The 24652-nt window shown below is 29.3% G+C and overlaps 2 protein-coding genes across 10 annotated transcripts in view; one reads left to right on the top strand and one right to left on the bottom strand.

Annotated features, from left to right (window-relative positions):
* LOC146540090 (uncharacterized) overlaps positions 1-24652 on the bottom strand; it is a 318142-nt gene that overhangs the window by 95242 nt on the left and 198248 nt on the right. The window lies entirely within an intron of this gene.
* Positions 5635-12692, top strand: pre-mod(mdg4)-U. Of its 6 annotated transcripts, none has more exons than XR_014879443.1 (6): positions 5635-5765; positions 6191-6391; positions 7611-7991; positions 9080-9311; positions 10153-11744; positions 12237-12690. XR_014879443.1 is itself a non-coding variant. In XM_085207324.1 (6 exons), the coding sequence occupies exons 4-6, from the start codon at positions 9305-9307 to the stop codon at positions 12238-12240; spliced, it is 243 nt and encodes an 80-aa protein (XP_085063450.1). In that variant the 5' UTR covers positions 5635-5765; positions 6191-6391; positions 7611-7991; positions 9080-9304; the 3' UTR covers positions 12241-12692. The 6 variants fall into 6 exon arrangements, 2 of the variants coding, with proteins under 2 accessions (XP_085063450.1, XP_085063449.1); XR_014879444.1 differs by having other exon boundaries at positions 10153-10384; positions 12237-12685; XM_085207324.1 differs by having other exon boundaries at positions 10153-10384; positions 12237-12692.

Genomic DNA, 24652 nt, shown 5'->3' with positions numbered 1-24652 from the left:
AACTATTTATTCTTTTATTTATCATACATAAGAGGATCATTTTGCTACAGAATAAATATACCTAAGTATAAAATGAATATTGATTTAATATTTTAATTAAAAAAAAGCCATAATATACAATAAAGAAAACAAGTTATCAATGAAAATATTTTTTTCAGGTAAAATACAACTTTTACCTTCGAGTCGTGGAAAGTTAATAGTGTATCAAGATTACACATTTTCCTATACTAATTTAAAGAGTAAGCGACACTTGCGCTGCTCGAGGGCTTTGAGAGGCAAATGTGGTGCTAAATTATTGGTGGATGATAATGGGGACGTTTTAGCAGGACAGTTCGATCATAACCATCCTCCTCCTATGTTTCACAAAACTAAAGATGGATTATATTTGAAAATTTCTTAATTTTTTTTCATAGTGGTGTTTTATATGTTTGTAAATAATAAACTTGTTGTCGTCACAATTTACTTTGTGAAGATTGTATAAGCTGTATGTCTATTTCGGTTAAAAAACAAAACAATCCTGTTAAAGACAATTTATTATAAACCAGTGCAGTTTTCCTATGCTTATTCGGCTAGAATAGTTGGTTATCATATAGAAAAAAAATACAAATTTAAGTTTAATTTATAATATAAGTATAGATTGACGTATTAATGTTCTAATAACCTTTTAGAAAACTATTTATTATTGTTTTATATGCTTTGTCTAAGCTTTAATTAATAAATTTAATTTGTACAAAATATAAATAAATCCATATATATATTTTTTACTTTTTTTTTTTACATTTACAACATTTATATACATTACATATCGCCTGTCCATATTAACATTGTCGGATATATATAAATAAAATATTATGGTATAAATAAAGAGAATACTAATCTTATAATATAAGCAAAGTTTCGTAAACTTCTATTTAATCAATATAAAATTATAGCAATTTTAAACTTTGGAAGCCTCTCCTATAAAGTTGTATTTTCAAACTTTGGCCCTTATATTTAGGAGTCATTGATATGTCGGTAGTGCCAGATTCGACTTTTTATTCGTCTTAATTTATGTTTACTTTTTTGAATGCTATTTATTTGTAAAACTTGTATTGGATGTGGTACTTTCTCCATGAAATTTATATATGAATTGTATATGTAAAAACTTGATAAGCATAATTTGTTTTTTTTCAACTGGTCCTTTGGTGTAACCTGAGTTTTTATTGTATATTACTATTTTTATATAAAGATGAATTTAGATAATTAGGAATTAAAATTATATTTTATTAATTTTTCTCTCGCGTAATGGAAATCCGTCTTTCAATGCATCTTATTTTCTAAAGTCAATAGTACAACACAAGTTATTATGTATATACAAAAAGTGGCAAAACGCCGTCACACGACTGAAGTAACTAAACGTGATCGCAAAAATACTTTTAACTATTTTCTTCCAAATCAAGATAAGTAAAAAACAAAGGTATGCAAGACTATGTTCCTGAATACACTTTCTACGAGCGAGATAATTGTGACGACGCGACGTCGTGGAAGAAATTTGATGAAAAAATACTGGAGGATAAACGAGGCAAATATATACATACAAATAGGGTAATAATAAATGATGATATGGCCAGAAGTGTATGCGACCACGTCAAGTCATTTTCGCCCGTATGTATTACAAGGGATTCAAAGAAGTTATATTTAGAGGATGTTAAAAATACCTCGCAAATGTTTGATTTGCATCAACAAAACGACAATATCGTGATATTCTCAACAAGAACTTTAATGTGGAATCTCGGAAAACTAAAAATAATGTGTGTGACCTTGAAATTATCTGTGTGTGAAAACGCGTGTTTTTATTTCCTTACTTTTTACTATTATACTAGCACCACTTTAATTACTATAATTTACTTTTGTAATTTAAGGTTAAATACTTGTAGACTATTTAATAACTATTTACTTTTATTGTATATTTGTATTTGTATTAGAAAATTAGTATTAAATAAACTCAGTGCAAAAGTCAGTAGTTTTTTTTATTTTTCATTACTACGATTTCTGATAGCTAAGTTTTATTAGCTAAGTGACTTATTATTAAAGCTTTTGAATCGTTTTATAATATAGTTGTGCAATTTTTTTCCCGAAGAATATATTTTTATCCCACAAAATATGTTTACAGAAAAATTACTATTCCTGCCAACGCTTCGTAGAAAAATACCAATGTTTAGAAATTTTACTTACTCATATGGAAGTGATAAGAGATATCTGCGTTGTTCTAAATACTCGAGTCTGAAATGTTCAGCGAGGTTGATTGTTAACCCTGAAGGGTTTGTGTTGAGAGCTAATAGCAGCCACAATCACTCCGCTCCGATGTTTTTTAGGGCTAACAATGGAATTTATTATGAAGGTTAATTTCAGGGCTCTAACTGTAAACGCTCGACCACCACTAAGAAGAAAGATTATGTATACATATAATTTCATTTACTCGATCCGGTAGATTATAAACGCAGCGTAGAGCTGTGCCACTCAAATCTCTCGAAAATTCGGTAAAAACTGTGCCATGGACAATTTTAACACTAGGTTACTTCTGCCTAGCCTGTTATGCTTTAATAAATGTTAAGCAGGCAAAGCCAGGTTAGCTATATGTTTCTATTTAAATTATTCAATATTTTGGTGTAAAATCTTTTCAGACTTTATATAACTTTGTTCAAGTTGTTTTTTTGTTCTTCAAACTATTGTTATAGATTAATATCTTTAAAAATAATTTATTTAACTAGGGATATTTTTTTTAAAGAGGAAGATGAATAAGAGTTAATTTAGTATTTAAAATAATATATTCCATTAAGTATTTATATTTATATCTATTACATATTTTTGGCGTACTTAAGCGACTTGTGATTAAAAAAGAAGTTATATAGATACGTTGTTTTTAATTAAAATTAAAAAGACCTATAATTTTTATAATACAATATAATATAGTCTTTTAAACATACAATTCTATTAAATTTATAGTAGGGACACCTAAGAACAAAGAGATATATTTTAAAATATTATGTTAAATGTGCCAATCTAAATTCATATTTCCAGTTTCAATTTATATCTCTAAATATCGTACAGTTCTCGAAATATTGTATATAAATATTGTATTTGTATTAGAAAATTAGTATTTAAGAAATTCCGTGCAAAACTTATAATGTACCTACTATTATCAAAATTAAAAAATCAAATCAGCTTCACGCTGTATCCCGCACACAACAGTGTTAAGACATTCCGTTCCCCACTTTCTGCCAATTTCTGGAGGAATTGCGTGTTGAGTGGCACAACTCAACGCCGCGCTTTGCCTCGACACCAGAGCGAAGAAATGGAAATATAAATGTAAATAAATATTTCACACCGTCGCGTTATAGTCATACCTTTAAATAAATTTATCTTCTCTTAAAATATATCCATAACTACTGCACCTATTGATTTGAAAAAATAACATTACATAAGCGTCAGATTTCCTTGAACATATTGAACAAGCAATTTCAAGTTGTTTCGTTTTATTTTTGATGCATTTGCATTTGACGAGTTGGCATACTGAAGTACCACTTTGCACAGCATCTAGCACTTTTTAATACCATATTTTTTGTTTGCTTGTTACTTAAATCAAAATCTTAGTAGTAAGTATCTTAAATACTTCCGTTTCCAACTTACCGCCGAATTCTCTAAGCATTGCGTGTTGTTGCGGAACTGAACACCGCAGTTTGCCTCGTTACTGGAGCGAGAAAATGAAAATATTAAATATTTCATTTCTTGGAGTGGGAATCGAACCCTCAATCTGTCGTGTTTACAGTCGCACGCTCGTATTCCTGCGCGTCAAAATTAAAAGTTATTTAATATATTATGCAAAGATATATATAGTAGGTACATGTTTAGTGGGACAGTGTTTGTCGTCACGTTTTATTTTCGATCCCCACTCGGAGGAATAAATTATTTTTATATTCAAGCTCACATGACATAAAGTGCGGCGTTGAGTTCCGCAACAAAGCAATGTGTCGAATAAGGGCGGAAAGAGGAGAACTGCTATGCTGCTAGGTGTATTATTTACAAACATAGATTTAATTGAATTTATATATTTTATAATACGTATTCCTATTTAGCTTATTTATATGAAAGAGCGCGCTGCCGTCGACCGAACCTGTACGGAGTTATCGTTTTTACATCTACCCCCTTGTCGACGACATATTAGGACTATGTATACTACTATGATAGCACCTTTACATATGTTATTTACTTAAAAGATTTTTCCTTTCAGAATCCATTGGCTATGAAATATTTCCATCAGGCAAAGGGAAATATAATATTGTAATCGTCGACGGGTACTCGTTCTCAGTGCAGGGTGGCAATCCGAACACTTACTATTGTTCTAGGAAAAGTAAAGGAGGCTGCAAAGCTCGACTGACATTCAGAAATTATACGATTGATTCATTTTATTTGGACCATAACCATCTCCCACCTTTTCTAGAGAGAGCATCCGACGGTACTATAATAAAAGTGAATCCACGCTATTAGTATTGGAAAACATATTTATTTTAGATACCAATGTCTGTCAATTTAATCATTTTACGTACAAAGTTTAATTGTTCCAAATTTATATAGGTATATAATATATTTATAATCCAATAAATGTATTTTATGATTTTAATTAGTTTACTTAGATAATAATATATTAGGCCGTCGTGCCGCAGCGGCACAAGGGTGTGACTGTAACGCGACGGTTATGGGTTCGATCCCCACTCGAGGAAGTGAAATATTTATTTACGTTTATATTTCCTTTTCTTCACTCCGGTGTAGAGGCAAAGCGCGGCGTTGAGTTCTGCCACTCAACACGCAATTCCTCCAGAATTCGGCACAAAGTGGGGAACGGAGTGTCTTAACACTAGGTTTCCTCTGCCTACCCTGCTGTGTGCGGGATACAGCGTCAAGCTGATTTAGATTATTAGATCTTTCGCATGAATTTTATTTGTTTAGTTTAAGTTAAGTTTAGTTGGATAATTACCTAAAGACAATCTACAAATATTAAATTTTCGTTGTCAATTTGTTCCAATTTAATTTCTTCAACAGAAAATTAATAAAATATTATACTAGTTTACGGGTGTTGTATATCTTTGGTTTTGTTATGTATGTCCACTCCAGATATGTGTGGATGTGAATCTCAGGAATTACTAAATCGATTTTTATAAAACTTAGACTGTTTCATTACAAAATGATAAACTGCTTTTTTAATAATAAAAATATACGTTCATAGTAATTCATCACGATAAGGAAAAAACATAATCCGATTTACTTACCTTACCAACCTCCATGAACTCGTATATTTTCGAATGGTATATGAATTCATAAGTAGCTATTACTAAGTCTTGTAAATAAAATTACTATTATAAAAATAAAAAAAATATTTTTGAACTGGTTATTTTAATTCTGAATTATTATAAATGGTCGCAGGGAATTATTATTTATATATTTTTTAATATGTGTCATTTATATATTTCAATATTGTTATCTATTTATTTATCATTTATATTAATAGAATTTATATATTTTATAGTACGTAAGGACTAGTAATATTTACTCCTACCCCCTTATCGACGGCATATTTTTTATTTTATAATTAACAGTCGCTAGTTGATGCTTGCCACTCGATGCGCTCTCCATACGTTCCTTTGTTTTATGTAGTATTTATTTCAAAATTAGTATTTATAGTGTTCTTTTTTACTATTTGTGTGTGATATACTATTTGTGTTCAAACTGTTTGTACTTTAAGTGGTTCTGTAATATTATAAACAAATCGTTCCCTACAACTATGTTTGTGTAATGATAAAAATTCAGATTTCTTCCGTTCCCGCAGGAATTTCTAGATTCCCTCTTTTACTGCTACTTTACTCTTCCTGACCTTTACGCCAATTTTTCATTTTTAAGGTCCAGTAGTTGTCCATCATTTACTTGGTCATTTTTTTTTATTATAGATGAGATTTCTTTTTAACGTTCAATCTGTCTAGTTACACAATATTATATCTTAGCAAATTTTATATTTATATCTAATACAGCTCTACAGACGGTCCGTACTCTTTTTATTTACACATATAGGTGTATTTAACTAATTTTTCATAATTTAATTTATATATATATATTTTTTAATTTAATCTTCTTAATTAACTTTTGGTTCAACTTTCAGGTATGGATTACGTTATATTGCCACTCGGTGGTAGGAAATCAGTGGTGCTATTCCAAAATTATTCATACTCATTCCATATGAAAGGAGCTAGGAAATTACAATGTTCTAAGAAAGTGAGCATGCAGTGTGGAGCATATCTCAAGATGGACAGGAACAAACGCATCATCTACGCAGACACCATGTACAGGATGACAGCTGATGGTATATATGCAAAGATGCCTCATAATATCTATTTACATGATTATAATTGATTTTTGCTGATGTAGTTATGGTAAGTAGGATCGATACCAAAAAATTAAAATGTGTTATGTTTATAATTGTTAATTTTAATGTTTGTGAAGTATAGGTAAGTAAGACTTGAGATGCTCTGAAACTATTGGTAAATTTTAAAATAATGAAATCCATATTATTTTGGGTCCACACGAAGCCATGAATTTAATATTTGTACTAAGTAAGAAGAAAGCCAAAATCTTCTTCTTCACTAAGTCAGTCGTGGCGTCATGTCACTGTAAACGCGACGGCTGTGGGTTCGATTTCGACTCGGGAAATGAATTATTCTTATCTCCTCGCTCTGGTTGACAAAGCAGAGTGTTGAGTTCTGCCACTCAACACTGAAATTGGGTGGAAAGTATGAAAGTATTTAAAAGATAGCTATTAACGAATGTGATCATTAAACCAAATAAGTTAAATGTTTAACAGAATTTTATAGAAAGAGTTTGTTTTAAAAGTGTGCCTGTTATTCAAAAATAATATACATATTGCACGTATGGATGTGTCGAGGCTTGGTTTACTTGTATATTTATAACAAAAAGTTAAATAGTTATTACTTTCTTTTACTTACTACGTTGTGTACTTAATTTTTTTTAGCACAAAATAGTTGTTTACATTAAATTATTTGTATAAATCAGAGGACGTTTTATTAAACTCACTGCGATTTAAAGTGAATTTTACGAAATTTAGGGTTAGGTTAGTCAAAGTTCAATCTGTGCGCGTGAATTTCAAAACATTCCACGGCTTATCTCTATGGGAGACATTTTGAGTATTTGCTCAAAAACTACAAGTACAATTATCACCAAACTACTTCCCTGTGATCACCGTGTCGTCCACAACGAACCTGCAAAATTTCAGAGCTATAGGTTTAACGGTCTAGGAGGAGTAGCATAACAACGAAACACACTTTTGACCAGTAAGAGTCAATCACTATTATTTTCAGTTCTTGATAAACCAGTAATTAATTATTAAAAAAATGTTTAAATACAAACCTACTTATATTTCAAAAACTATTTTAGATTTGGAGGAAATTTGTTCTTACATATATGATTAACTAATAACCTCTTTTTTATAATAAAGAACAAAATGCCCAAATTTTAATTAATACGAGTAAATTGCAATTAATCATTTAATATTTCAATATTTGCAGAAAGACCGTTCGAGTTCAAGGAATCTTCTCGAGGTGGTTACATACTGGTGATGCAAGGACACACGTTCGTTAAAATGAACAAATCTGCCCACAATTGGTACTGTTCAAGGAGAATATCCAGAAAGTGTCGGGCCAAAGTCCGTATAAACGAAGAAGGCACAGAAGTTGTCTGTTTCCCTTTTGAACATAATCATCCACCTCGTGCGTGTAAGGCACGCCAATATGAAAATGTATACTATAATAGTTAAGATATAGTCTACTATTTGTATTAGTCATAGTGCGGTGTTGAACTCCGCAAAATTTAGCAAAATTGTACAGGAAGTGTAGAGCGGATTATCTTAACATTAGGTTCCTTCTGCTCATCCTGCTATGAAGGATAGTGTAAGTTCATTTTCTATATCTGTATATTTATTTCGATTTCACGATTTACCTTGGATGAATAACATTTATTCCTATAATGATTTATTTATATAGAACCTGGGAATCTAGTGTTAAGATTCTTCGTTCCCTATTAAGACACTTACGTTCCCCTTTCCCTGAATTCTTGAGGCATTGCGTGTTGAGTGCCGAAACTTAACAACGGAATTGAAAACATCCCTCGTGACCAGAACGAGGAAACGAAAAAATTAAATACTTCATTGGAATCGAAACCTGCGGCATCAGGGCTTCGTATAATTATTTTAAATGTATAGTTACAGACAAAAAATTCGTTAATGATGGTATTTTGAAAAAACTACGAAGTACTTAATCTAGGCTATACACAATAAAAAACTTATTAATAGAATAAGATTACATTTAATGGGCGTATCTTGGGATATTTTCTTGGGATATGTTCGTATAAACTTTTTTTTTAAAGTTTTGACAGGTATTCTTTTTGGCCCACCCGTTCCACACACGCTAACCTACGCCCATGGTAGCTTCACTTCTTACAATTTACAGCAAAAAATATGACCAAAAATGACGATCTCACTAATTCTTAAATGTAAAATTACATTTTTCTTTTCTTTAAAATGTAAATATGTACTATTTACATTATTTATGTTTTTGTTTATGTGTGCGGGATACAGCGGAAAGCTGATTGTTAATATAATCTTTATTTTCTCTTTTATTTTTATATTTTTTGGTCAATCTTAAAAAGTGACTGATTAGAAAACTGTCAGGAGTAGCGAGAATTGGCTTTTATTATAAAAAAATCTTCTGTCCTTTCTTTGAGTATATTGAAAATATATTTTATTATAATTGTTTTTATTCTTTATAATTGTTTTATATGCTTTCACGTGTTAATAAAAATACTAAATTAAAGTTCTTGATTTTTTACTCCAATTTCAATTTAAATAATTTTGTAAAATGCCATTGCATTTTACAAAAATATTTATAAGGTTTAGAAAAATCTTAAAATATTTTTATAAAAATACATATATATATATATATATATGTATTTTTAATATCCACAACATATATAATTACAGGATTAATCTTTGAAACTATACGGATATCTAACATGAAGAAGCCGTCGTTACTTTTACAAAACTACACTTTCGCCCAAACCACGAACGACCGTAGATATTGGAATTGCAGTAAAAAGGGCAGCCAAGAGAAGTGCCAAGCTCGTCTAAGGTTCGACAACAAGGGAAAGTTGGTGTATCACAATTTAGAACATAATCATAAGCCGCCTACTTTCTATAAGCAACGTGATGGAACGTATGTTAAATTGAATTCTTAGTATTAAACTAATAGTAAATATTCTATTACTTCCAATTAAATTAATTTGTTTTATATTATTTTAAAAATTTATTATAGATAAAAGAATTGGGCCGTCATGGCGCACTGTGGTATCGTTTGACTGTAGGCTCGTTAGCTAACATCTCGGTCTACACTAGCGAGAACTAATTGTTATTTTAATTTCTCTACTGTGGTAATACGAAATATGTTTTTTTGGGAAAAGCGTGACGCTGGAAAAAACACCGAGAGACTTTTTGACGCCTGAGTCAGAGTTATCTAGGCTCTAAGAAATTAATAGTAAAAAAAATTGTAATGGCTTCAGTCATGTCTACTTGTCTTTCCGAATTGAAGCCGACAAGGTCCAATTAATTTTTCTTTGATGAATTTTCTTAACTATAAAAATATATATATATTTGGCTATTCTTAAGTTAACTTTTAGTTTAATTATAAAAGTAAATATATTGTACGTCGTATTATAAACATTGATGTTAAATGGAATAAATTTCAAAATTTTAAATAAAGTTTTTTATAGAGTAAGCAATATATTTTTATTTTTAACTTCGTTTTCATTTTGAGGAACAAATAAAGTGGTTAATAATCAGTGGAAAAGTTGGTAGCTATACTAAAGCTTTGAATATCGCGAGTTTTCTTAGCTACTATTCGAGACAAAATATCTAGAAAATGTCGGGCCAAAGTCCGTATAAACTGTTATTTTATATGCTTTGGCAATAAAAATACTAAATTAAAGTACTTGACTTTTTACTCCAATTTCAATATTTGGCAATGGCATCTTACAAAAATATTAAATATATCATTACAGGATTATTCTTTAAAACTATACGGATAGCTAACATGAAGAAGCCGTCGTTACTTCTACAAAACTACACCTTCGTCCAAACCACAAACGACAGTCGATATTGGAATTGCAGAAAAAAGTGCAGCCAAGAGAAGTGCCAAGCTCGTCTAAGGTTCGACAGCGTCGGAAACTTGGTGTATCACAATTTAGAACATAATCATAAGCCGCCTACTTTCTTGAAGCAACGTGATGGAACGTATGTTAAATTGAAGTCATAGTATTAATCTTAAATTAAACTATCAAATTAAATGAAATTAATTTTATACTAACGGCCCGCCCGCGGCTTCGCCCACTCACTTCACTCCTAGCTTATGTTATTTTAAATTATTAGGTCAGAATAATAAACTTATTTCATTTAACACTGACTACGCAGAAAAACTATTTCGAAGCCATTATATTCATATCTCTTAAGGTGTAGCTGGGCTGTTAGGCTTCCATATGAGCTCCAGATTTCTTTTTTTTTACTACTTACTCCAGACCTTCATTTTTGTTATGTGGGTGGAAATTATTTGTCATGTTGTTCAATTTTCCCCAAGGCAGTATATTTATATCTCTTATAGTTTAGACAGGCTGTTAAAATTCCACATCAGGTATCCAGATTTTCAAAATAAAATATGGCTTAGATATTGCCTAGACATAATAGGCAACATCTAGGCTATAAAACGAAGTTTCATTTAAATCCGCCCAGTAATTCCGGAGATTAGCGTGTACAAACGTACAAATAAACGGACAAACAGATAATTTATTTTTGTGGATTTGGCCTCTATTACTGTTCCTAAGCCCCCCTCAATTATTATTTTGTAAATATATTCAATGTACAGACGCATCATTTTTACTTTCTTATTATATGTATATAGATATATATAGATTATGTAAAAAAATACAGTATTTTACTTCAAATATGTAACACATACTCTTAAATTAACTTTTAGGTTAATTATAAAAGTAAATTATTCGTGGTATTATAAACATTTATGTTAAATGATAATTTTGAAAATTTTAAATAAAGTTTTAATTGAGTGGGTAAGTAATATTTTTTAACTTTTAACTTCGTTTTCATTTTGAGGAATAAATAAAGTGTATAATAATTAGTGGAAATGCTTATAGCCATACTAGGGCTTCCAAAACCGGGGATTCGCAGTATTTTTGGTTTTGTTTAAATTTATATTTCCATTTCTTTGCTCTGGTGTCTTCAGCAAAGGGCGGTATAGAGTTCTGCCACTTAACACGCAATGCCTCCGGAATTCGGCAGAAAGTGGAGAACGGAATGTTTTAACACTAGGTTCCCCCTGTCTACCCTGCTGGTAGACTAAAGAGTAAATAACACAGGTCGTCCTTATAATATAAGATATTTCACTTGTAAGTTTTGCCCGTATATTAATTTAAAGTAATTGTAAAGCTGAATTAAAGAGGAAGTATAAAAATTTGTTAGATTGCGATATTTCTATTCTAATCTTAATATCTTAAATCCATATTTTTTTATAGGCTTGTGTAGAGAAAAAAATATTTATCGAAATGACGCCATTATTAATCTTCCAACGTCAGAAAAAATTAAAGTGAGTTCAGTTTAAAATAGAATAGAATAGAAAAAACTTTATTGCACACACATATAACATATAACAGAAAAAGAAACAGTATATTTTTATAAAATGTATGCAAAGGCGGCCTTATTGCTTCAAGCAATCTCTTCCAGGCAACCCTTAAAAAATAAAGGACTAAAAATAAAGAAATGGGAATAACGTTATAGTGCAAAATAAAATACAGTAATAAAATAATAATGAATATACACACATACACATATACATACATACATATATATATATATATATATATATATAAAATGTACATATGTGTATGTGTTAAATAAAAGCGAAATTATGTATAAAAATACCAAGCGCAAATTTTTTTTAGTCATGACCCATAAACCAACGGTGGATTATAAATTATTATCGTTTTCTCACTCTGGTACCTAAGTGCCGGCAGAAATGCAGAATCGATCAGTGAATTGATTTTTATTGATAAAATTTAAGGATTATTTTTTATTTTAGATAATTTCTATCATATAGTTGCCAAACCAAATGGAGGAAAAGTTATGATCTTCCAAAACTATACGTTCTCAGATAGTTGGAAGGCGAGATGCTGGTACTGCTCCAAGAGAAAGTCAAGAGGATGTCCAGCTAAAGTAGTATTAGACAAATATAGTAATATTATTAGATATAACGTGAATCACACACATTAAATAATTTCTATAAAGTAATGCTAGTTGTGATATATTTAGAAATGATATTAATAAACCGTATGGCATATAGTCCCAACGAATTTGTAAAACCTCGATTCTTTTAATTTTACAATTTAATTTAAAAAAAAGCAAATATTTTTTTGTTATTTTGAATGTTTTTTCCTTTTTTGGTTAAAAATTTTCGCAAACTTTTCCGCTACAACAGATTTCGTAATAAAGCTTTTATTATTAAAACATGCTTATTTATATAAAATAATACATATAATTAGTAAAAATGGTATTCATGATGATGATGATGATGATGATGATGAATGTCAAAAAAAAAATGAAAAAAAATATGATATTAAACGTAAAAAAATTACCTTTTTTAGATATAAGTTACGAGTTTATAAATTCGTCTAGAGGAGGACACCTATTGGTAATACAAAAGTACACATTCTCCAGGATCAACAAGTCATGTTATATTTGGACGTGCTCAGGGAAATCTGTAAACTGCAAAGCAAGAGTGCGAATGAACGCGGCTAATGAAATTCAGTACCATAATTTAGTACATAACCACCCACCCCCTGCGTATTTTAGAACCAAATCTGGTGAATTGGTTAAATTACATTAAACATTTAGTTCAGGTACTTCAATTCTCCATCTGTGGCATTTCGAGCGTATCAATTGAGAATGATTCAATGTCACGTAAGGAAACCAAGCCAAGTTAAATCTGACCACAAGTTCAGGGGGTTACGATATGTTTTTGTAATATGTGATTCTTTCACTTTAATAATGTTAAAAATAATAAGAGTTTTTTTTTAATAAATCTATTATCTAACACAAAAGTAGTTTTTCAATTGAATCAGTAGTTAGACCAAAGAACACATCAGCTTTACAATATGAGTACAGATCACATATAAACATTAACTAATATGTCCCAATTTCAGGAGTGGACTACAGCTTTATTAAAACAACACGCGGTGCTCGGCTCATAATGATAGACGGATTTACTTTTAAAAAAATTAACCAACAATCATACGTTTGGTGTTGCTCCAGTAAAAATAAGAATTGCAAAGCTAAAGTTAGTTTGACAAATAATATTCTTTATAATGTAAATATCAATCATAATCACAACGCACCAGAGTATTTTACAACGAAAGAAGGTTTTTATGTGAAACTTTAAAAAAAAACTATTTTCAAAATTCTATTACATTTGTTTTTACTGACCAAAAGTTCAGGGGGTTACGATAATTTTTTGTAATATGTGAAAGAATACTTTAAGAATGTAAAAATTATAAAAGTTTTTTTTAATAAATTTATTATCTAACATAAAAGTAGTTTTTCAATTGAACAAGTAGTTAGACCAAAGAACACATCAGCTTTACAATATGAGTACAGATCACATATCAACATTAACTAATATGTCCCAATTTCAGGCGTGGACTACAGGTTTATTAAAACAACACGCGGTGCTCGGCTCATAATGATAGACGGATTTACTTTTAATAAAATTAACCAACAATCATACGTTTGGTGTTGCTCAAGTAAAAATAAGAATTGCAAAGCTAGAGTTAGTTTGACAAATAATATTCTTTATAATGTAAATATCAATCATAATCACAACGCACCAGAGTATTTTACAACGAAAGAAGGTTTTTATGTGAAACTTTAAAAAAAAACTATTTTCAAAATTCTATTACATTTGTTTTTACTGACCAAAAGTTCAGGGGGTTACGATAATTTTTTGTAATATGTGAAAGAATACTTTAAGAATGTAAAAATTATAAAAGTTTTTTTTAATAAATTTATTATCTAACATAAAAGTAGTTTTTCAATTGAACAAGTAGTTAGACCAAAGAACACATCAGCTTTACAATATGAGTACAGATCACATATCAACATTAACTAATATGTCCCAATTTCAGGCGTGGACTACAGGTTTATTAAAACAACACGCGGTGCTCGGCTCATAATGATAGACGGATTTACTTTTAATAAAATTAACCAACAATCATACGTTTGGTGTTGCTCCAGTAAAAATAAGAATTGCAAAGCTAGAGTTAGTTTGACAAATAATATTCTTTATAATGTAAATATCAATCATAATCACAACGCAAAAGAGTATTTTACAACGAAAGAAGGTTTTTATGTGAAACTTTAAAAAAAAACTATTTTCAAAATTCTATTACATTTATTTTTACTGACCAAAAGTTCAGGGGGTTACGATAATTTTTTGTAATATGTGAAAGAATACTTTAAGAATGTAAAAATTATAAAAGTTTTTTTTAATAAATTTATTATCTAACATAAAAGTAGTTTTTCAATTGAACAAGTAGTTAGACCAAAGAACACATCAGCTTTACAATATGAGTACAGATCACATATCAACATTAACTAATAAATAAAATAAAAATAAAATAAAAATAAAAAGCCTTTTATTCCTCGCATCTTTAGTTAGTAATTACATTTCATAAAATAAAAATACAAGTTTTAAGTTTAGTGTTAGTATTGTAGTTAGTAGATAAATTGTTAGTTTTTATTATTTTCTTTTTATACATTTATTATACATAACCGTTTGTTTATTTATCTATTTATTACTATTTTTCCATTATCGTTGTTATTATTATTTACTTAAGTTTATTAATTTACTTGTTGATTTTTTGTTTATTTATGTGTATATTTTATTTTTGTATAGTTATATGATTTGATGTAAATGTATGTAATATGCAAGAACCCCTGTGCAGGTGAAGGCCTCCTCCAAAGATGTCCAGTTTTCCATTGACTGAGCTTTTTGTGTCCAGTTCGTTATTATTTATAACTTATTATTGGAATTTACTTTGTTAGGTTTTATTTTTAATAACTTTGGAGGGTTTTGGTCTTGATCTTCCACGGTGACCGGCCGGATTGGAAGAATTAATTTGTTAATTGTTTTTTTTTTTTTTTTCTCTATGTGGGAGGGGAGTGTTGATGCCTACAAGACGTTGTTTGTATTTTCAAGCTTCTTTGAGGAGTAGTTTGAGTTTTTACCACTAAGGAAGTTTAATAGACCCTGTTTTACTGGCCCCTCAGCAAGGCTGGACGATCGGTTTAAGTTACTTCTAGTCTTGTTCTTTTTGGTTGGTTCATTGTTGTGGCCACTTTCTGGTGAACTGGAAAGCATTCTTTTGGTTTTGGTTTGGGAATTCGGGTTTTTGTTAAGAATTTTTAATTTATCGTAGACAATGATTACTGAGTTTCCTTTTTCTTTTTCAATCTTCACTTGCTCTTGTAATTCTTTCCGTTTCTTTAAGATATGCTCTGGGTAATCTTCTTTTATATAGTATGTAGTATTTTTAAGTTCTTTTTTCTGTTTTAGTATATTTATTTTTATTCCCAGTGTTAACAGTGTTATTTTTATTGGTCTAGGTCTATCTCCTTTTTTGCCTATCCTTCTAGCTTCCTGTATGTCCCTCTGATCAACTTTTACGTTTAAGTACCTATTAATAAAACTAGTTAAGGTGTTTTCCAAGTTTGAGTATGATGATTCAGTTTCTTCCAGACCGAATAAAATTATATTTCTTTGTCGAGATTGTTTTTCCAAGAAATATAACCTCTTTTCTTGACTATCCAGCTTAACTTTGAGATTCTCCTACTTTTCTTCCCAGCATTTAAATTTCTCGTCTAGTATACTATCAATATTTTGTGTAATTTGCTCTGTTACTTTTTCTCCGTTCTTTAAAATCATTGTTTTCTGTTCATCTAGTTCTTTCTGAATTTTCCGTAACGCACTTAAGACTTCTTCCATGTTTATTTTTTTTCTTAATTTGAGAATTGAGAGTAATAAAATATAATATAATGTATTGTGTTATGTCTTCTGTCTAGTAGCGACCTCTTGTGGCTCGATTTCAATCTGGTAATCCAATAACAAACTTTATCATTGAGTCGTAAACTTGTTTCTTGTTACTTCCAAGAGATGGCGTTAGTTACGTAAATGAGTTTGCTTATTTTGCAAGTTTTTAACAAAGGTTCTTTATATATTTATGTTTTTCCTTTTTTCACCCGCAAAATCTATAATTAGTTTGCACTAGTCACAATTTCACGAGTTTGGTCACTTTAGATGTCGTATTTTTTGAAAATGCCATACAAGAAATCACACTAACGGTCTGTTTTTTGTTTTCACAATAAAACGTTTTTCACTGGTTATTTGTCCGTATCCACAATATATGTCGTGTATCTTGGTATCTTCCAACAGTTGTCTTCTTTTTACTGACTATGAACTCTTATTTAATTTTTAAAACGTAAAATAATACAGAGAACGATGCTAACCGTGGCTCAGTGGCGCCCCTCTCCAAAAAACTATTTTCAAAATTCTATTACATTTGTTTTTACTGACCAAAAGTTCAGGGGGTTACGATAATTTTTTGTAATATGTGAAAGAATACTTTAAGAATGTAAAAATTATAAAAGTTTTTTTTAATAAATTTATTATCTAACATAAAAGTAGTTTTTCAATTGAACAAGTAGTTAGACCAAAGAACACCTCAACTTTACAATATGAGTACAGATCACATATCAATATTAACTAATATGTCCCAATTTCAGAAGTGGACTACAGGTTTATTGAAACAACACGCGGTGCTCGGCTCATAATGATAGACGGATTTACTTTTAAAAAAAATAACCAACAATCATACGTTTGGTGTTGCTCCAGTAAAAGTAAGAATTGCAAAGCTAAAGTTAGTTTGACAAATAATATTCTATATAACGTAAATAACAATCATAATCACAACGCACCAGAGTATTTTACAACGAGAGAAGGTTTTTATCACAAAATTTAAAACAGCTTTATAAGACTTTGCCCCTGTGGCTAGTTGGAAATAGCTAAGAATTGTTACAGTGGGTTACTTTGAAACGATTAACTTGATGTAATACAGTCAATAGCTTTCCTCAATAAATTGATTATATAAAAAAAATATTTCAATTACAACCAGTAGTTCCTAAGGTTAGCGCCTTAACCAAACAAACTCCTCGTCTTAACAATATTAAGATTGTTTATATTTCAATAATTATCTAGAACATCTTCAAATTTCAGCCATAGACTACAGGTTTATAAAATCAACACGTGGTGCTCGGCTACTAATGGTAAATGGATTTACTTATACCAAAACATTCAGTCGTTCCTACGTTTGGTCTTGTTCCAATAGAAACAAGAATTGCAAAGCAAAAGTTCGTGTGAACCCAGACAATACGGTACGTCTTGTGGATACCACCCACAACCATACGGCGCCAGTGTATTATACAACGAAAGAAGGTTTTTATATGAAACTTTAAAAGCCCGTCTACAAATTTTATTAAACATTCATTGGGTATATACAAGTAAGAAATCTAATATTAACCTTTTTTAGAAACCAGGTTCAGGAACTGTCACCAGATTGTATCTCATGAACCGATAGTTAGACAGTTGATATTTTTACAGAAGATGTATTTTTTGCCATTTCAACAACAAATGTTATAAAAAAACAGAACAAAATAAATGTTTAACGGGCCTCCCACAAAATGAACCTAAATCTGGTCGTTTTATATATTCCTGTTTCCCTAACTAAAGATATGCCGAACTATAATCCTGGTAATGTGTATTTTTTAATTATCTATATAGATTTTTTTTCAATTGTTAAAATAAATCGAATAGACATCAACCCATAATTAGTGGGTTACTATTTTTTTTGTTTAGTTTTCAGTTCACTTCAGGGTTTAATTAATGGCGTTTCGAGCGTACCAATTGTTAGTTTAGTTTTAATGGTTTAATTATAGAATTTGTAACATAAGCAGCTTTGATGAATAAATGACTATAATCAAATATATTTTTTTATTTTATGAAATATACAAGTTTTTATAATGCTTTTACGTACATACATACTTACATGTGCAAAGTAATTTAAATTTAATAAATAATTGTTTAGTAAAAAGTTATTATGTTTTCAGCCCAGAAAGTTTTAGCAATGAAAAAAGATTTTAATGGAAAGTTGCAAAGGCTGATGAGTCGGAAGAAACCAGATAACATTCACTTCTTGAGCGAAGCTAAATACCAGGATATTGTAGATGAAGTAAAAGCTATAAAAGATAAACATTCGAAGACTTACCATGAATTTACTATGTTGGAAAATTTCGATTTTATGGAAATCAATGGAAGATATCGACTGATTAAACCCAAAGAGGAAAGTAATAGTACAAAATATTATATACGTTTCGATGAAGTTTTCGGTGCGTTACACACGATGCACTTGTTGCATAATCATGATGATCTAAATGAACTCAGTGTGCACATTAAGGAGAGATACTGTAATATATCCAAAGAAATTATTAAAATATATTTATCTTGTTGCCAAGTCTGTAAAAATAAGTAAATTGGGAATTATTTATAATTATATACTAATATTATAAAGCTATAGTTCGTAGCTACAATTGGTTCGAATTGAAATATTATTTTAATATTCGAATGTGCGTGAGATTTTTCATTATATGTATAATGAAAAATATGAACTGTATTTAGTTCTGATATTATTCTATTTATGTGATTGTTTTCTATATTCAGTGAATAAAAAATTATCAAGGGTAGTTGAACGGAAAAAAATGTAATTGGGTTTTGTCTATATATAGAATATTTTTAATGGTACATTGTGTTAGGCAACTAATGCTTATTTGAATGTAATGTTTTCTTAATTTAATTTCCATAAATAACTTTTATGCATATTTTTTAATAATAATATAATAATAATGTATTGTCCTAATATTACAAAAGCATATGATTAATGATTATAACCATCACATATATGTACAATATATTAATAATAAAAAAAATTATAAAAAAGTCAAATCTTTATGAGAAAGAGAAAAAGAAATTTATGATATTGTTATGTATTATGTACAATAAAAGAAATGTTAAGTAGAGTTTCTTTTCCTTCTATATTAATACATTTTTACACATTTTTAATATATTTTTTTGCTTAAGTCAAATCACATAATTTTAAGGTAATTAAGAAAAAATAATAATTTAATGATTTATATTTTGTTAATTTTCTATTTCTTTAAGCAATTTTATTGATTTGTTACATATTTAAAATGAAATAAAAGGTTTATTAAATATTTACTATCTTTGACACATACACAATTAAAAAAATATATACATTTTTTAACCAATATCAAATATCCTTATTGTTTTTAGTTTATTAAGTATATCATTAAAATTCATACAAATTTATTTATTTCAGTGACATTTATGTACTCGAGGGACGGAGAGTCGTTAATGAGGCTTGGTGACTTTACGTTTACAAGACAATTGTATGTAGAAAACAAATGGTGCTGGTGCTGTTACACTCACAACGATAATGGTTGCCCAGCCAGAGTGTACACCGATCTTAATAAACTAATATACGCAAAAAACTATCATAATCATCCACCTACTGAGTTTTTTGTATGACTATTACTTATATTTTATTTCTATTGTTTTTTTTAAATTAAGATAATTGTTAATATTTTTTCTACTATTTTGCAGGGTAGGTCTTTTAAAATCTACCTTGATACACTTTTATATTCTTTTTTAAACTCAAAATCAATCTTTTATATGTCTATTGGTACTTGAATAATCTTTGTAGACGCTCTTTATCTTTATTTTTTTAAAAACGCAAATTTATTAATATTATTATGTAGAGTACTATAGGTTAAATATAGTAAACTTATATAAATACTTTGGTAATATATCTATAATTAACGTGGCAACATTTAACTTAAATTAAAATTGATTTTTATAGTTAATTGAGTGAAATAATCTTAAAATATTTAATTTTCACGAGCAAATGTATGTAGGTATGTATGTATAAGTAGAACAAATTAAACTAAGTAAATGGTGCTACACTGTAAATCTTAGGTGCTAAAACATGTGATAAACGATATAGTGATCTCTGTGAATCTCTTGCCTTATATAGTATAGTCAGTAATAAGTACAAATATAGTGGCATAATAGTTCAGTATTAACGCACTTGTGTTCTATAGCTATCTACATTTTATTGATATAATATAAAGTTTGAATTACCTCATGTATTTCTTTTATTTTTTTTTATCAAATATTTATAGGAAATTAAGTGTTAAGACACTCAGTTCTCTATTTTAGAAAAAAAATATTTTGCCGTGTAATATTGGTTTAGGAAATTTAGAAAAGTAAATAAAGAATATTAATAAAATAATTATTTTACAGTCCGAAAAGCCTTCATAACACAATCTATCAGAGGGAAACCGTTGATTGTGCTCAATAAATATACGTATTGCAAGCATTCCATAAGAAATGGTGTTATTAGATGGACCTGTTCCACCCATTCCTACAAATGCTGTAAAGCAGTAGTAAAAACTTATGGTAAAATTGTAGTAGAAGTGAAAGGCCTTCATAATCATGACGCCTCTGATCTTCTCATCAACAAAAATAAGTTTAGCATATAGTTAACTAATTTAGAAATAGGTTAGTTAATCCAAATGATTTTCTTTTAATGCATAGCTTATTTGATGTTTAAGTTTTTTATGTTTGATATCAATTCCTATAGAGAAGCTATGTGATTGTAATCGTGAGAATTGAACTCTAGTAATAGGTATGGCTTCTGTGTAGTCATATTCAGACATCAAAACAAGCTATGTTAGTGATGAAGAAGAAGAAGAAGTTATATAAAAGTTAACGATTCGTCGCTTTAGTGGTGGACAGTTAACTCACATATCATACATAAGTTAATGTCGTAATGGGTAATGGTTAAACAAAAAATATATTTATGTGTTCTTCAAATTTAAATTTTTTAAAAGATTTTTGTTAAAATTATATTTTTTCGTTAATTCATTACTCTTTTTCTCATTGCTTTCAAACTTGTAATATGTGGGTTGACTCCGTTTACCGCGACAGTAACAAAAAATATTTTATATGGTTTACCTTTTAAAAGGATATTGAGAATTTTATATATTTATTATCCTACATAGTACAAAAATATGATTTATCTTAAAACAACTTAAAAACTTGCTCGTTATATGAAAAGTCATTATAAAAACGAATTTAATTGTTAGTAATACATAACAAATATAATTTTGTGCAATTAATTGGCAGCTTATTGTGAAAACAATTTTTTGTCATTTTAGATCTCTTTTATAAATGGTCCTAATTCCTGTAGTAGGTATATTTTAATTTTATAAATACTTAATATATATAGATATATCTCAATTGAAATATTTAAATAAGATTTTAATATAATAGCATGGGAATATTTATGTTAAAGAGAAAGGGAGAACGTGGCGTGCGGCACAGTATTTTTTTTTAAATACGACAATTGTGTATTCGATTTCCAGTTCCAGCAGTGCGTAGGAAACGGAGTGTCTTAAGTATTCATTATGTTTTCTCTGCCTGCTCTATTATATATTTGCACTTTATGTTAAAGTGAAGCAAAAAGCATCTAATCTTGTTACATAATATGTTACATTGGGTTCCATCTGTCAATACATGATGTATCTAAATCAACAGAAAGAGGAGAACGGAGAACTTTTCTCTGTTTTATTTTGACAATACGGCAGACAAATAAAGAAATAATGTCCTTCGCTCTTTTTTTTGTACTAATATGATGCATGAACGGGTATTTTATATGTGGGTAATATTAGTCTAGTTCTTTTTCGTTAAGATATAGTGATACTTATCACACTACCCTTCAAATGTAAAAGTTAAACAAATATCAAAGACATTGTAATAGGTTAGTATAAATAATTGTTACTAACGTGACTGAGTTGAAATGAGCTTAATTGAACTTATGGGTTCGATTAAAATTTATCTCGTATACGGGGTTTTGTATAATCGGTGGTAGGCAGAGGGAGTTTAGTGTTAAGACAATCCATTTCTCACTCTCCGCCGAATTTTTCGAAGCATTGCGTGTTGAGTGGCGGAACTCAACGCAGGGCTTTTTGCCTAGCTGCCAGAGCGAAGAAAAGAAATTATTAATAAATAATAATTCATTCTCAAGAGTGAGAATCGAACCCACAACCGTCGCTTTACAGTCACACCCCTGTGACCCTGCGCCTCAATGCAGTGATATATTTTATCCTATTGTTTTTCAAGTGGAAATTGTAAAGAAATATATGTACTTGATTAATTTAATTGTAAATTGTAAAGAAATATTTGTACTTGATTAACTTTAAAAGGGATATTCATACATCTAATTATGTTTAAATTGAAATAAATAATGATCTACTTGGCTAAGTAAGAAATCGCTGCAAATAATAAGAAGAAAAAATGAAAGTAAGTAATATATACACAAGTACAAATATAACTCCATTTTTATTTAAATATAATTTATAATATAAAAATCTTTATGCCTCACGTTACAATTGTTTAATGCCAATTATAAGAAAAGATGGAATAGATCTCTAAACATAGAAAATAAAGATTTATACGTAGATTTAGTCTATGTGGGTTCTCATAGTATAGTTTTGTATTGCAATAAATATATTACGAAATTAACATTTGAGTTTGACTGTAGCATTACTTTTGGACGAATTATCGAGTCTCGAACTAGACCAGAAAGTTGGGAAACTTATTTTGCGTAATCTTTAACGCGTAGATTGGAAATTTCTAGAAATCCTCTCTTAGGTCCGTATTTATAAATTGCTTTCATCTCTGAGATCTATTATAGGCGTTTTAATAATCTTATGAATAAAAGCGGCATCTCAAGATCGCTCTTAAGATCAATACCAGAGTTGAGAGCGGTTTAGAAATACGGGCCTACTTCCCTACACTCCCTAACCTACGCACGTAAATTTAATTTTTCTAAACCCAGTAGTTTATACGTTGACTGTCAATCACTCAATGACGTTCTTCCGTTAAGTTAAAACTCTTGTTTTTTTACTATACTGATTATTACCATACATATATTTTTATTATACAACTAAACATTTTTTCTAATATACGCCCTCTGTTAAGTGCCTCTGTAGTTATACTTATTTATGTATATATTTGGAAATATATTATTTATTTAGTATATACTTTATTTATTCTAAAATATTATTTTTCCTTTATTAGGCTATAAGCCTTTTACATGTCCAAAATTTAAACTTCTTCAATATTAAAAAGAAAATTAATAATTGAAATATATGATTAATCCCAATTAAAATTTCAGTGTCGTTTATGTTGTCAAGAAACAACAGAACTATGATGGTAGTGGACGGCTACAAGTTCTCCCTTCACTATTCAAGAAATGAAAGGGCGAGATGGCAGTGCAGCAGGCGAAGCTACTTCGGCTGCAAGGCTGTCATACACACATACGGTGGAGTTACAGTGTATAGAAATAAAATACATAATCACGATCCTTAGTATATTATATATGGATAAATAGATGAATTGTTAGGGCTTCGTGGCTCTGGACAGCGTCTGTTATGGTGTGGGTTCGATTTCGAGGAAATTAATTATTTTTACTTCTGCACCATGGCAGGACAAAGCTATGATGATGTTAGGATGGTGAATGAACCATAGAATATTTATAATATTTCTTAAAAAAATGTTAAATTTTTCATTTCCTCGAGTGGAAATCGAACTCATAACCTGTCACAGTCGCATGCTTGTGCCCCTGCACGACTCGCCTTGTAATTATGTACATAATTTAATATAAAATAATGTTTTGCATATATTTATATTATAGAATTATTAATATATTTCGCGTTATAATATAATTTTAATGATGGTGTATGCTGTTGCATAGATAACTAGAACAAATGGCAACTTCTGTAGATGATGGTTATTTTTTTACTTTGCACTTGGCTTTCATTTTTATCACTCTTATCTTACAACATCAGTCGTAAGATCTGGTTTCCATTGAAATGAAATGAATGAAATAAAATGAAAAGAAAAGAAATGAAATGAATGAAAAATTATTGTCAACAATGAAATGAAAATTATTTTATTTTAATTATTATTATTATTATTTTATTTAATTTTTATTATTATTTATTTATTTTTTTTATTTAATTTTTATTTTTATTCAAAATATTTTCAGCACATGTTAAAACTATGAAAGTATGCTTCCGATTTAAATGCATATGTTACTAAAGTTGATTTTAAGGGTATATTTTTTTTGTTTCACACTGTATCTCGCACAAAGAAGGTAGATGGAGCATTAACATTTTCATTTCTTGGGTCTGGTGAGGGGGCAAAGCGTTGAGTTCCACTACTCAACACGCCATGTCTCTAGATTCGGC

The sequence above is a fragment of the Heliconius melpomene genome, chromosome 3, assembly GCF_056956725.1.
Source record: "Heliconius melpomene rosina isolate 202511_hmr_F chromosome 3, ASM5695672v1, whole genome shotgun sequence".
Classification (NCBI taxonomy): Eukaryota; Metazoa; Arthropoda; class Insecta; order Lepidoptera; family Nymphalidae; genus Heliconius; species Heliconius melpomene.
Note: the sequence above shows the minus strand (reverse complement) of the source record. Positions and strands in the feature narration are given on the sequence as shown.